We start from the raw sequence: 13,875 nt of genomic DNA, 5'->3' as shown, positions 1-13,875 counted from the left end.
ATTGTTTTGAGTTAGTAATATAGTTAGTTCTCTTTGAAATAGACCTGTGGGGGGGAGGAGGTTATGTAGAGAAGTTACGTTTATATTTTGAGAACATCTCACATTTGTTAAGAAAGGGAGTGTTTCCTGGGGAAAAAGGGAGGACCTATTTATCCTTTTAGACAACTGCCTTATTCACCCTTTTTTCTGGTGGTATAAAGTCCTAACATTTTTGGGAACATACTCATAACTGAGTATTTTTTGAGACAGTAAACCTGCAGAAATCACTTGTAATAGCCACTACTTTAAACTTGTAAAGAAACAGACATGGAGGTGTTCATAATTACATGGCATTTAATTTGAATATGTAATTGTATACATATTCATATATTAAATTCTTGTATTTTGTGGACATTTGCTATTTCTAATACTAAGGCATATGAACATAAAATATAAATTTATATATTGAAACAACAAGAGAAGTTAAAATTGACGTAGAAATCAAGTGTAGTAGGAAATTGATTTTATTTGAAGGCATGGATTTAGGTTCAGGCTCCTACAAGGAGGCTTTGCTTTTCTATATTATAATTTAAAATGATGCTTTCAGCTTTATTTAGTGAATGATGCCCCCCACCCCCCCCCCTTTTTTTTTTAAAGGTCTTGTTGCAGTAGGAGAAAGAGCACAAAAGAGGTCTGGGAACTTCTCTGCAGCAATGAAAGATCTGTCAGGTGAGAGCACATTTTTGAATTCCTTCTTGTTCCACCCCCACCTTAAATTCATAATTTGTTATAAAAGTTGTTGGAAATAATTTATAACAAGGTTTTTTTTTTTTTTTTGGGCAGGCAAGCATCCTGTGTCTGCCTTGATGGAAATCTGTAATAAGAGAAGGTGGCAACCACCAGAATTTCTCTTGGTCCATGATAGTGGCCCTGATCATCGCAAACATTTTCTCTTTAGGGTAAATATGAATTTTTTCATTAATTGTATATATTAATTTGATAATTTAATGTTAGAGGGTGAGGGCTAAACATGATCACAAGATTAAGATTCTGTTTGTGGGTGGGGTTTCATGTGTGGGTGAGTGGTCGGGTTTTAAAACACAGAAGGGTGCTTTAATATGACTTGTGAGTATGAGTATCTTATTTTAAAAAACTAGAGGGAAATTGTGGGCAAAATCTGGTACACGATTTGTTGATATTTTCTAGTGGAATGTGGGGAATCTGTTTAGTACTTTTATCAGGTATTGATTTATTCTTATTTTTCAATTTGGAGATCTGCTCTTAATTTGCAGTCCCTTTTCCCAAATGATTTACTGCTTCTGGGTTGAAATTAATTTGACTTACATAGTATGGGTTTATATTTTTGTAAATTATTTTTCTAGCATTTAGTGAAAAAATACAAAGCTAATAGATATTAAAGTTTGATGCTGTTCTTATTGTATGTTTTTCTTGAATAGGTATTGAGAAATGGAAGCCCTTACCAGCCCAATTGTATGTTTTTCTTGAATAGGTATTGATAAATGGAAGCGCTTACCAGCCCAGCTTTGCCAGCCCTAATAAGAAGCATGCTAAAGCCACAGCAGCTACTGTGGTTCTTCAAGCAATGGGCCTTGTACCAAAGGACCTCATGGCTAATGCCACTTGCTTCAGGAGTGCCTCACGTAGATAGATTGAGGTTTTATAATAATCATTTCAGATAATTTTACTCTGCATCACAATGTATTTCCTCTTTAATGTTGTAAATATTTGGCAATTTAAGACATTGTGTAAAAAGCAATCTGTACAAACATCTCCAGGCTTTGATTTTTGTACCATGGAAATTGTATTTAACCATACAGGGTTTTGGTATGTTTATATTGTTTACCTTAGTGATGTATTTGTTTAAGTGGCTAACATCCAAACGATTGTTTGAAGGCATCAGTAATCTTCAGTGTGGAATGTTAAATAACGCTTTTATACTGTATTTTGTACTATGATGTAACTCCCCTTCCTTATGGCTAGGCTGCTGTAACACTTGCCTGTAATCAGAGAAGGGCTGTGCACCTTGTACTATTATTTCACAATGGGTTCTGCTGGACAGATACTGGGCCAGTGTTATTGAGGTAATCAAGCAAGATCTGTTCCACAGGGCTAATGCCACCATCTCCCCTTAAAATTTTGTAGAGGTTATAAAAAGAAAGTGGTATGTTGTGTGATGATCAGCACTGAAAGTCCTGCATTCCTGTTAAAGCCACTTGGGTCATAAGGGAGTCAAAAATGAAGTCTGACTAGAATTCTGCAGAGGCCAAGTACATTTAGTATGGCATTGAGTTGTGATATAGTTTTACTTTGATGTGCATTTTGAATTTCAGCTACACCTAGATAGACGTAAAATGATAATTAAAATGCTGTAACCAACTTATCTAATAAAATTGGCAACCAGCCACTATTTTGTTGACTATGAGAGAAAGTTTAAGTTTATGTTAATTTTTAGGGTCTTATAGAATATTTCATGTGTATTACAGTGGTATTCATATGCTATGTCTCTAAACTTTATTTTCAAAAGCTTAAGGCCCAAATACAAACTTCTCTGGAATAAATGTGGTGTTTTTATTTTGTGGATTATAAAGTGAATACATACTTAAATACTATTATATCTTTACCCAATGCTTTTGATTTCTAAGCACTTTTATTTAAAAAAAAATTTGAATTACACACACACACATACACACGCACACTCGCCCATAAGTACATTAAATACTACTTTGCCATGACAACTAAGCAGACTTTACAACTCCTCTTAAAACTATTCTATGTGGAATACAGAATACCCTTTTATCTGAATTAACATGCATTTAAAAAGACAAATTTAAGTATACTGGAGAATAGAGGAATTATAAATCAGTAGGAAAGATGCTAAGGTAGAAGCCTCAACAATCAGCTCAGCAGATAGTGTCTATTTTCTATCTTTATAAAACAACCTGCTAATAGTATTAGGTAAATATTAAAGTAACATAATTTTGCCCTGATGCTATTCGTTGTCACAGTGCCATGAGATAATTGCTACAGGTTTAGTCTCAATTTCCCATATGCAAGGTAACACATTAATTCAGTTTTCTACTCAGTTTACAATTAGGTTGTAGGGATGTAGATTTCTCATTCAAGTTATTTGAAGTTTTTTTTTTGGAAAAAAGTTTGAGTTATCATCACATCTGAAAATCTTACCTGAAAATAGTAAAGGCAGAAAATGATTTAAAACCTTAATGCTACTGCTCAGTGCATGTAATAAAAAGTTAATGTTTATAAACATTTCATATTTTTAAGTATATTCCTTTCTTTAACTTCAAGAATCTTGAATTTCCTTGCTAGAAGGCTTTTTTCCTCAAAGATTCCTTTTAGGCTTACTTTGCTGTTCAGGATCTCCAATTATAAATGTAGTCTCTCATTTCCACATTGCGTAGAGATGATTTCCCCAGTGATGGTATTTGACTAAGTTGCTCCAGGGTCTTAGGGTGTAAACCACAGTTAACAAGCTCCTTATGAACAACCTCCTGTTCAGTAAAAAGCACATTAGTCTTTGAACACTCAAGAGTTTTTTAATAATTACCATGGAGACTTTGACAAATAAATGGCTCATTCACATAACTCGTCCTATTGATAGAAGTTGATCCTAAGAATTTCTGCAGTGCCAGAATCCCAAAATATTGATGTTGGTTACTTTTAAAGAAAGTCTTGCAAACTGGTGAGTATGAGACAATTTTCAGTCTTAGTGTAACTCTCTAAATAAAAACTGTTCAAAATTAAAGGCAAATACAGTTAAGTAAATACCTATAGTGAATAAGGTTTCCTTAAATTATAAAGCAATCAGGAACTACTATGTTTTGGATCTCGGAGGACAATGAAAAATACTATCTTGTGTTTGGGAAGTTCTGTAGTCACTGTTAGAAGTACAAAGGACTGACTAAAATTTACCTCTCAAAAATTAGGTACAGAAGACATTCCTTCCTCTTAGTAATTCATAACTGATAAAATAGTAACAGTTCTATAACTTGAAATACAAAAGTGACTCATAAAAGTGACCCACTTCCTCCAGCTAATTTGAGGAAACTAGCTACAAGTAAAATAGTATGTTTATAGGTGTCTACTTACCTTATGCAGTACTTTGTCCACTGGCAGGCAGATATTAAATACAGCCGTTGGCTCGTGTGGATACAGTCCTACACAGAAAGACCCACTCTGTGAAGATTTGAGTAGCATGGTCACAAAATGTAGGGAATGAGGCATGACAGGACCTGTAATCTCCAAACTAAACTGATCTTTATATCCAGAAAGAGCTTGTGTCTTCACACTGACGCTTCGTGCCTTCGTGAAAATTTAAAGAAAAAGAAAATTATGATCACTATCGCTCAAGCTTTTCTCCCCTTGCTAAAAATGTGTTCAGTTATTTCCATTTGGAGTTCTCTTTAATAGTTACGGAACAAAAGTATTTTCTGGCTGGGCATGATGGCTCATGCCTGTATTCTCAGCACCTTGGGAGGCCAAGGTGGAAAGATAGCTCGAGCCTAGGAGTTCAAGAGCAGCCTGGGCAACATATTGAGACCCTGCCTTTACAAAAAGTAAAAAAAACTAAAGTACAAAATGTTAAAGTCGTAAAAAATTTTTTTCTAAGACATCTAAACAATGTTACGTGAGTAAAAATGTTTAGTAAATAAAATCTCCAGCACACTCTCCAACACATGAGATTTTGAGTTGAAGTATACTCTAGAGCTGTGGTCCCCAATCCCCAGGCTGCAGGTGTGTACTGGTCTGTGGCCTGTTAGGAACTGGGCAGCACGACAGGTGAGTGGCGACAAGTGAGTGGCGGGAGAGCAAGTGAAGCTTCATCTCTATTTATAGCCATTCCCCATCACTCCCATCACTGCAAAAGCTCCACCTCCTGTCAGATCAGGAGCAGCATTAGATTCTCATGGGAGCCTGAAACCTATGAAAACTGTGCATGCAAGGATCTAGGTGGAGCTGAAGTAGTGATACTAGCATTGGGGAGTGGCTGCAAATACAGATTATCATTAGCAGAGGTTTGACTGCACAATAAATGTTACGTGCTTTACTCATCCTGAAACCATCCCCACAGCCCCCAGTCCATGGAAAAACTCCCATCAAACTGGTCCCTGGTGCCAAAAAGGCTGGGGACTGCTGCTCTAGAGAATACAATTTTTTGTATAGCATCTTGATTTAGTAATCCACTGTCACTGTAGAATATTGGAAAAATACTGTCTTTGAAATAATTATCTTATATCAAACCTTTTGTGGGCTTTTAAGGGAGGCAAGTAAAATTAAAATATGTAGCAAGTTAAATGCTAGGAGTTATTTAAAAAAAAAAAAATCAAGAATTTACCCTATGAAAAAAAGTAAAGTACTTAAAAACTAGGCTGTAGAGACTGGTGAAGTTTTGAATATCTTTATTACCTTCAGCATTTGCATTGTGGCACCTCGGAAAGCTGTAGGTGCCAAGAGGGTTGGTGGTAACCCTGCCTGTGGACCTGAGGTAGCAACTAAACTCTTACAGTTGATCAAAAAATTGAGCAACGTAAAAGTGTTGATTCCTTTCACCAACACGACAGATTCAGGTCTGTGATCCATTTGTACTTCATGTTTCTCTTTACGTCTGGAGGTGACAATTAAGGAAATTACAAAAGCAAATTCCACACTAATGTGGAAGGCAGTTATCTCAATTCTGAATCACATAGGACCCCTTTTCTCCATAACAAAATAGAATGCTCATGCTATGACTCTTCACTACAATCATAAGGCATATGTTTGAATCAAAATGTTAACCATCTAAATTTGCTAGAAAACAATACCAAATAAAAATATTTCTTCTCTAGTCAAAAATATACCTGTGTTCCCACAAATTTAACCAAAATTGAATGTTCTCATTAAAAAAACAGTTTAATAGTTCACGGTTTGTTGATACTTACCGGCTTGTTACTTTAATGTTACAAGGGAGAATCAGTTTTAATACAATCTGAATAGAATTTAAGATTATATTCATAGGCCAGGCATGGTGGCTCACGCCTGTAATCCTAGCACTCTGGGAGGCCAAGGCGGGAGGATCACTCAAGGTAGGGAGTTCAAGAGCAGCCCAAGCAAGAGTGAGACCCCGTCTCTACTAAAAATAGAAAGAAACTGGCCAAACAACTGAAAGTATATATAGAAAAAATTAGCCGGGCATGGTGGCGCATGCCTGTATTCCCAGCTACTCGGGAGGCTGAGGCAGAAGGATTGCTTGAGCTCAGGAGTTTGAGGTTGCTGTGAGCTAGGCTGATGCCACGGCATTCTAGCCTGGGCAACAGAGCCAGACTCTGTCTCAACAACAACAAAAAGAGATTATATTCATATAGCATAGCCAGCCAATGTTAAATTCCTCACTAACTTAATTCAACAAAATGTAATTCTAGTTAATAGCAACTGAAAGGATACAGCTTGATAGATAGTATGTCCGGTTTTTTAATTTTATCTTGCACACCCATTTCTTCCAGCCAGGAAAAACTTTCTTCTTCATCCTCATCACTGATTACTTGCTCCCTAGGAAATCGCTATAGTTAGAATCCCCATTTCACAAAGCTGTTAACTCTACAAATCTATTTCACTGAGTCTATAAATCACTAGACAATGTAAAAAGTTATTTTAATCACATACTCTCCATATCCCAAGCTTGCTCCAGATGCTCTCTTCTTATGGCCGTTTTCTTTTACTAAAGGCAGAGAAAATTCAATACCTACATGAGAGAAAAAAATTTACCTGAGTTTTTTAAAAAAAGTATTTAACAGATGTGCCCTACTTTTAGAGTGTAAAACATCTGAAATGTGAGTTTTTACAATTGCTCTATGAAGGCAGTAGTTTTCAAGCTTTCTTAATAGCGCACAACACACAAACCTATAAACACAGACATCTCCTAGAAACAAAAGGTTCAGGACACAATATATACACTCATTACATACATATGATATCTTTTCATCTATTATATTTTATTCCAGTTCACTTTTTAAAAAAGTGCTGATTGGACCCACTAAATAGATTTCATGATCCACTAATATGTTTTATTTAAGAGATCAGAGGAGGGAACACCATTAACTTAAAGCTATGTGTTAGGAACAGCTTAAGTAACAAAAACCCAAAATAAAGAAATAATACATTTCTTAAAATAATATTGGTAATCAATTGGTAAAAGACAACTCAAATTTCAGCTTTTAAGGCAAGAGTTTATAATATAGTCTGGTAAATCTAAACCTAAACTTTTACCTTCATTTTTCATAGCTTCTCTTAAACCTCGAGTTGTAGGAGATATGAGAGCTGTGATCATATCACTTCCTGCTAATCCTGCTGCTCGGAACAGGACAGTAAACTGATAGGTACAAACGTAGAAATAGGGGCAAAGTTTTGTCTTCAGCAGATTATATAGAGAAGTAAAGCTCACAGACCTATGAAGCAAAAAAAAAATATATATATATTCTTTAGCAATTATTAAACATTTAACTCAGCGGTCCCCAAACTTTTTGACACCAGGGACCAGTTTCACGGAAGATAATGTTTCCACAGATGGGGCAGGGGGAGGCAGACCTCAGGTGGTCATGCAAGCAATGGGGAGTGGCTGTAAATACAGATGAAGCTTCCCTTCTGCTGTGTGGTCCCCCACTCCCTGTTCTCCCCACCTCCCTATTCCTAAGTTTCACAGAAGGTGATTTTTCCATGCACGGTGGGGGGAGGGGAGCAGTGGTGGTGGCACTCTGTGGCCAAGTTCCTAACAGGCTGGGAGTTGGGGACCACAGATTTAAATCAATGTTTAAAATATGACTTTGTATAATTCAGTTTAATACTTAACCTGTTTTAAAACACAAGACAAACATTTCAGATACTAGTTTAAGTTTTTGTGGTTACATTCAATTTAGCTGTAAAGGACTGAAATTGGTAATGGGGATGTGATGACTTCTCCATACTTTAACAAATAGTGTTTACTACTTAAACACTTATCATTTTTACTTTAAACAAAACTTAATTGATAACTGGTTGCTGACTTTCTCTGAGCAACTTCTGCTGACTGAGAAAGGAAACAGTCACTGACAAGAAGACACTTAAAGAATTATGTTTGTATAGATTTATGAAACTCATATATATACTTGATGATTGGATAGAGTTAAGAGCTTTAAAAAAAAAAAGTAAACAGTTTACATGTTGGTTATGAGCAGTTTCAGATAAAATTTAGAAGGACACAGATATCCTTCTGCTGCTATGCACATATCCACATCACAAAATATGATAAGCAGAGAATACTGCTAAGATGAAAATTCGCTGTTGGATTACACAAGTTTTTTTTTTTTTAAACTTATCTTACCAGTCACTCATTAAAATGTGTTGCAATGTTTCATCATTTGACCAAGGGCTTGTCTTTCCAGTCATTTTCCTGTCAGCTCCAATACGAGGGAACAGTTGAAGCCAGGGAAAGGTAGGGTGGAGCCAATAGATAAGGCTCTGTTGGAAGGCACAGCGGAGCTCAGTGGAGAGTTTGGGATCCTAAAATCCAGAGGTGATAGTGGGCGGTTTTTGCCCCGTGAGAAACATAGAAGTTCATTAAAGGGACAATGAATATACCACACAGTTAGTCTAAGAATCTTTATTACTTTCTACAGGAAATCATTAACAACTGCTATAGAGGCTAAAATGTAGATTATTATTTGGGAATTCCTTTTTGGCCGGAAATTAGTCTGTTAAACCATGTGTCAGAAGGAACACTTAAACACAGATGGGAACTCCCTGGCCTCTACCATCCTTGAGAACAATGACTATCTTTTTTATCATGAGGTGTGTGTGTGCGCGTGCGCACGTTGGTATCATTATGTTTAACACCCCGCCACTCCCCACGCCCCTGCCCTGCCAAAACACTGTTTCAAAAGTAGCCAGCAAACACTAATAAAGTGAATCACAAATCATCCTGATTTATTTATTGAAAAGATGTATGTAACAAGACCTCTTTTAGGTAATCCTTTTTAACCTAGTTTGAGTTGAGGTGATACTTCAAAGTAATTGCACTGTATTTCTCTAAAACCATTTTATAACTCACTACCTCCACTAAATTTACGAGACCATTATGGAGGTAGCAAGAATCAGTGCGTATAAAAAAAAAAACCAAAGTATATATAAGAAAATCAGCAGAATCCTTCTGTTCTTGCAATCCTACTCAACTGCTTTTCATTTATTTTCCTTGTGTTTTCTTTCATAAAAAGCTTTAGAAAAGAATGGTTTAGTTCAAACAATTCCTGCCTGCAACACTGATTAATTCTCAGGACAGGTCTCTAAATTTAATGGGCAGTTAATTACATAAAAGGCTGTATGAGAACACTATTTTGGAAAAACAAAATTTCCCAAGTCTTTGTACCTTTAAATGTCTGAAGAAAAACTTAACGGAAAGCACTATCTCTGATATTATGCAAAGAACAACATTTGTTACTTTAACACATAGCTGTTTTATTTCAAAATTACCTGTATACTTTGAGGCAAAGTAACTTCTGTTGCCCTACAATGCTGGACAAGTCCTTGAGCCTCTTCCTGTGCTTTCACATGCTCTGCCCAGGTAAAGGGTTGAGAAGAAGTGAAAAGGAGTCGAGTTTTAATACTCCAATCCACAGGTAATTCAGTACTTTCTGAGGATGGAGTATCAGATTTGGAGAATATGTGGGGAGTCTTTTAGAAAAAAAAAAAAAAAGACGACAAAAATTAGTAGAGTACCAAGAAAAATCTTCAACCTAAAGATTTCATTAGATACTAATACATACGAAAAGTCAAAATTATATAAACTATATAATAAACAACATTAAAAATATACTATACACATTGTGAAAAAGACTGAAAGCAGCCACACTAAACTTTTCACAGTGGTTACCTCTTGGAAGTAGGAATTTGTTGTTGGGGGTGGTAGGAACAGAGGGGCACATTTCACTTTTTAGTTTATACTGTTCTTTATAGTACTACAGATATTGCTATCAAAGTAGAAATCTTCCAAGTATTTAAAAAAAGCACATTTTAGGCCTTTTAAGCTCTTGAAGCAAAACTAAGTTGCACCTTCTGCAGGTAACTTAGGTAGGGCCCTTAAAGGCCATATATATATATATATATTTTTTTTTTTTTTACCAAATGGCCATTATATAAAGGCCACATTTAAGAAACATTTCCAGACCTCAAATATTTTCCCTCAACCTGTTTGCTGTCCTTTCAGGTCAATTTTCTACATACTACAAGGATTCTTTTAAATAACATCACAACAAAATATCAGGGAAGGGGGAACTATCTCCAACAGACCATTATTTACAAGGGAGAATGGGTCTTAGGAACTCTTCCAGCCTGTTCCCATTAGGACAAACTATGCATTTATCAAACTACGTATCACAACAGAAGTACTTGGAATAGAAACATATGTGTGTGCATATGTGTGCTGGGGGAAGGGAATGAAGTTCAGTGCTACGCCACAACTTGTAGTGGTCATCTGGGGATTTGGTTTAAAGATCTGGTAAAGGACGAAGTTCAAAAAGTAGTTCAACCTGGAGGAGTTGACTCTAAGTAATGAGCTGGAGGAGTCAATTACCCAAAGAAGAGTGTTAAAAACTGTTAGGTAGAAGGAAAAATGCACATCTGCTAGGCCTCCTTTAGTGGTGCTTGCCATTACAGACATCATTACTGTACCATTCCAAGTCCTCTACCTTGGCTGATGCCATCTTTTCATCCCCTGTAGAGATGATCACTCTCAAGCCTCCCTGTAAAACCACTTTCCAAGCAAAATGCTTCTGAGAAACACAAATTTATAAAAATATACACTCTAATGATATTTAAAAAGTATTACCTGGGGTATTTCAGTAACAGTTTTTCTTTCAGGAAACTTCTCTTCCCACAGCAAATCATTTTCTTGATTAGACTCTAAAAACTGAGGTTAAAAAATTGTCTTTTTTAACTTAAACGACGCTGAAGTTTGCTTTCAACATGTACAGAGCCTCATCTGGCATGCAGGTTTTTCAGTAAATGCAAACGAACCAAATTCATACACACCCAAATTAATCGAACAGAGTTTCACTTCGGTTTTGTGCCTGAACTTCAGAGACAGGGTCTGGCTTTGTCACTCAGGCTAGAGTGCAGTGGCAAGATTATAGCTCACCCTAACCTCATCCTCCTGGACTCAAGCCATCCTCCTACCTCAGCTTCTCAAGTAGCTAGCACAACCATACCTGGCTAGTTTTATTTTTTGTATAGACAGGGTCTTGCTATGTTGCCCAGGGTGGTCTTGAACTCCTGGGCTCAAGCGATCCTCCGGCCTCCGCCTCCCAAATTATTGGGATTACAGGCGTGAGCGTGCACGGCCTGTGTCTGAACTTTAATATCAAAATTAAAGGGAAAAAGGGCCGGTGTTTCAAACCAAAAGAAAGATCCAAAAAGTTTTGGGGAAAGGAAAATGCTAGTAAATTCTGACCCCCATGAATCAAAATTCTTCCATCCCAGAATAATCCTGAATGAGAGAAGAGAGCCCCTGAATCACGGTGGGAAAGCAGGGTCTCGTAACTTGCCCATCAAACAGCTGCCTTCCAGGATGGGTTGTTCAAGGAATTTTTCACCTATCTTCCAATTTATCTTTAAGCCCTGTAAAAGAGGGCTACGAGCTGGATTCCAGTGTGGGTGGCCCACTCCGGTGCCCTTCACTTCCCCACGAACGCGACGACGCGCCAGGTCAGCATATCCTGTAGCGGGGCGGCTTGCGGGACGCACTGCCCACAAATCCGACCTTTCAGAAGAGACGCCGCTCCCAAGGTGAGGCAACCCAAGGCCACGGGGTGGCTGACACTCTTCGCGCCCATTTCCTTGCCTCGAACGCGAGACCTTTCCATCCCCGACTTCACAGCTGGGTCAACCCACGAAAGACAAGAACCCCCCGCTGCCTGGCGCGAACACTCACCAGGCTCGGCGCCTCCTGCTGGCCGCCAGGCGGCCCGTCGGGGGGCTCGGCGGCGACCTGCGGCTGATTGTCTAGGCGAGCGAAGGGGTTCCTTCGGGCCGCGGCGGGGCCGCCGGCGCCGCCGCCTCTGCCCACTGCGGCCGGGAACGGGCGGAGGGGCAGCCCAGCCGCCAGAGCCGCGCGGCGAGGGGCCGGCTCGGGCAGCTCAGGAGGCGGGGAGACGGCGGCCCCACGGTTCCGGGCCCTCTTCCGTCGGAGCCGCAATATCTCGGGCGGCTTTTTGAAACTGGGAGAGTAGCCGGGCACCGACAGGGCCATAACGCGCGGCGGCTGAGGCCACCCAGCCGCCCCTCAAGCACTTCCCGCGCGGGCCGGCCCCGCCCCCGACGTGGCGCCGCGCCGAGCACCGAGCGGAGGCCGCCCGAGGCCCCGCCCCACGTGCCGCCTGGCGGAGCATGCGCGATAGGCCGCGCGCGAGGCCCCAGACTCGGCCGGTTTCGTCGGAGGCCGCCACCGCCCCCTGGTCCAGTCGTGACCCCGCCCTGGCGCTGCTGCCAGGTACTTGGCCATAGTCCAGTCCCCAGCTGTGGCGAGGCTGAGAAGCATGAGGCTCAGGGTACCGGTGTGCACTACTCCGTTGGGCACCGAAATAGCTGATCGCTATTTAAGCCCGAAGCAGGGATGTGATCAGCCCGGAGTGTGGCGCCGTGATGGAAAGGAAATGTCATACTTGAGCTGCGGTGATGGGCTGCTGCTTCAGTAAATTTAGAGAGGGCAATGGCTATGTTTCGGGGGCTCGACCTCCTCCCCGAAACTCCTCAAAATGAAGAACTCAGATAAGAAATCGGCCTGCTTGCTATGCAAGCACAGCCTCCCTGCAATCCCTAAAGCCTGGCCTTCCCAACCCTCCACGCAAACACGCTGCTGCTGCCACTGATGAGTTACTAGGATCCTCTTGTTTGATCCTAGGGAAATTCAGAGTGAGCGAATATTTGAAAACAAAATTTAAGTGCCTGTGGGCTAGATCCTTTGAGACTTGAACATATGCTCAAATGCTTAAATTATGACAGCAAATGCACATTAAGAAAGGAAGGTATTGAGAACGGAGCTGATATAAAATTAATAACGTTATTTTGATAGTTTAGCAAAGGCCTGTAACAGCTTTATCAATAGAGTAGTGTGGCTTTTGCTGAAAGCAGCAGTTTTCTTCATGGAAAGAATGTTATAGCAGAGGCAAAATGTATAGAAACAATAACTAAAAAGGTTTTTAGACTATCCCTTCAGATGTTATAGAATTATCTTGATCGTCTGCACAATAATTTTTCAAATACTTTTCAAACGTGTCATATATCTGAGCATCTTGTCTTACACAGCAGGAAAACATGCTTAAAACCAGAACTTGCTTTTATCTTCCTTGATTTTTCTCAACAATTTCCAAGGAAAACTCTAGCTTCAAATACAGGATGGGGTCATCCAACTGAAGTTTTGAGAAAGAAGAAAATTAAAATTGAACGACTTGCTTTTTTCTTCCTCGACTTTTCTGAACAACTTCCATGGAAACTTTCGCCTCATATAGTGGAATGGGTTCATCCAATTGAGGTCTGAGGAAGAAGGAAATTATTAGAAATATCAGGTCTAGTTAAAGATGAGTAGAACCCAAAGGGTGGTAGATGACCGCTGCTATAGCTCAATTCCATTACTTTAAATAATTCAAATATTCATTAGTATTTCCACTGTTAAAGTGATTAAATTTTGAAGGGAAAAATACCTATTTTATCCACTCCCTCTTTTATGAGTGATAAACAGATCCAACTTAAAAAACAGCATTTTCCTCTTTTTAAGCTAGGGGTCATTTTACATTGCTTTGGAAGGGGTGATGAGGAAAAGCACAGTGAAGAGCAGTATGGAATGGAGTGAGGAAAACT

The 13,875-nt window shown here is 39.2% G+C and overlaps 3 protein-coding genes across 7 annotated transcripts in view; 1 reads left to right on the top strand and 2 right to left on the bottom strand.

Moving 5' to 3' along the window:
- The window catches only part of SON (SON DNA and RNA binding protein), a 32,192-nt gene extending 29,625 nt beyond the window's left edge, over positions 1–2,567 (top strand). Inside the window, exons 11-13 of one of the 4 annotated variants that reach the window (XR_011233994.1) lie at positions 637–708; positions 823–938; positions 1,490–2,565. Coding sequence is in view for 3 of the 4 variants with exons in the window: in XM_069474977.1 (XP_069331078.1) it covers positions 637–708; positions 823–938; positions 1,490–1,648 (347 nt within the window). In the remaining variant the exon portion in view is untranslated. Of the gene's footprint in view, positions 1–636; positions 709–822; positions 939–1,436 lie in introns of all 4 variants that reach the window. The other 3 variants (XM_069474981.1, XM_069474978.1, XM_069474977.1) reach the window with 3 other exon arrangements.
- A 73-nt stretch (positions 2,568–2,640) lies between these two features.
- On the bottom strand, positions 2,641–12,719 carry DONSON (DNA replication fork stabilization factor DONSON). Its single transcript, XM_069474982.1, has 10 exons — positions 11,951–12,719; positions 10,850–10,930; positions 9,496–9,696; positions 8,351–8,529; positions 7,261–7,439; positions 6,658–6,736; positions 6,439–6,543; positions 5,425–5,623; positions 4,108–4,320; positions 2,641–3,509 (listed from the first exon to the last, which is right to left on the bottom strand). The coding sequence occupies exons 1-10, from the start codon at positions 12,266–12,268 to the stop codon at positions 3,372–3,374; spliced, it is 1,692 nt and encodes a 563-aa protein (XP_069331083.1). The 5' UTR covers positions 12,269–12,719; the 3' UTR covers positions 2,641–3,371.
- Positions 12,720–12,792: 73 nt separating this feature from the next.
- CRYZL1 (crystallin zeta like 1) overlaps positions 12,793–13,875 on the bottom strand; it is a 38,777-nt gene continuing 37,694 nt past the window's right edge. Inside the window, exon 13 of one of the 2 annotated variants that reach the window (XM_069474983.1) lies at positions 12,793–13,551. In XM_069474983.1, coding sequence (XP_069331084.1) covers positions 13,452–13,551 — 100 coding nt within the window. In that variant the 3' untranslated portion in view covers positions 12,793–13,451. The remainder of the gene's footprint in view (positions 13,552–13,875) is intronic. The other variant, XM_069474984.1, reaches the window with a different exon arrangement.

Source organism: Eulemur rufifrons, chromosome 7, assembly GCF_041146395.1.
Source record: "Eulemur rufifrons isolate Redbay chromosome 7, OSU_ERuf_1, whole genome shotgun sequence".
In the NCBI taxonomy this organism is placed as follows: domain Eukaryota; kingdom Metazoa; phylum Chordata; class Mammalia; order Primates; family Lemuridae; genus Eulemur; species Eulemur rufifrons.
This window is presented reverse-complemented; position numbering and strand designations above follow the sequence as displayed.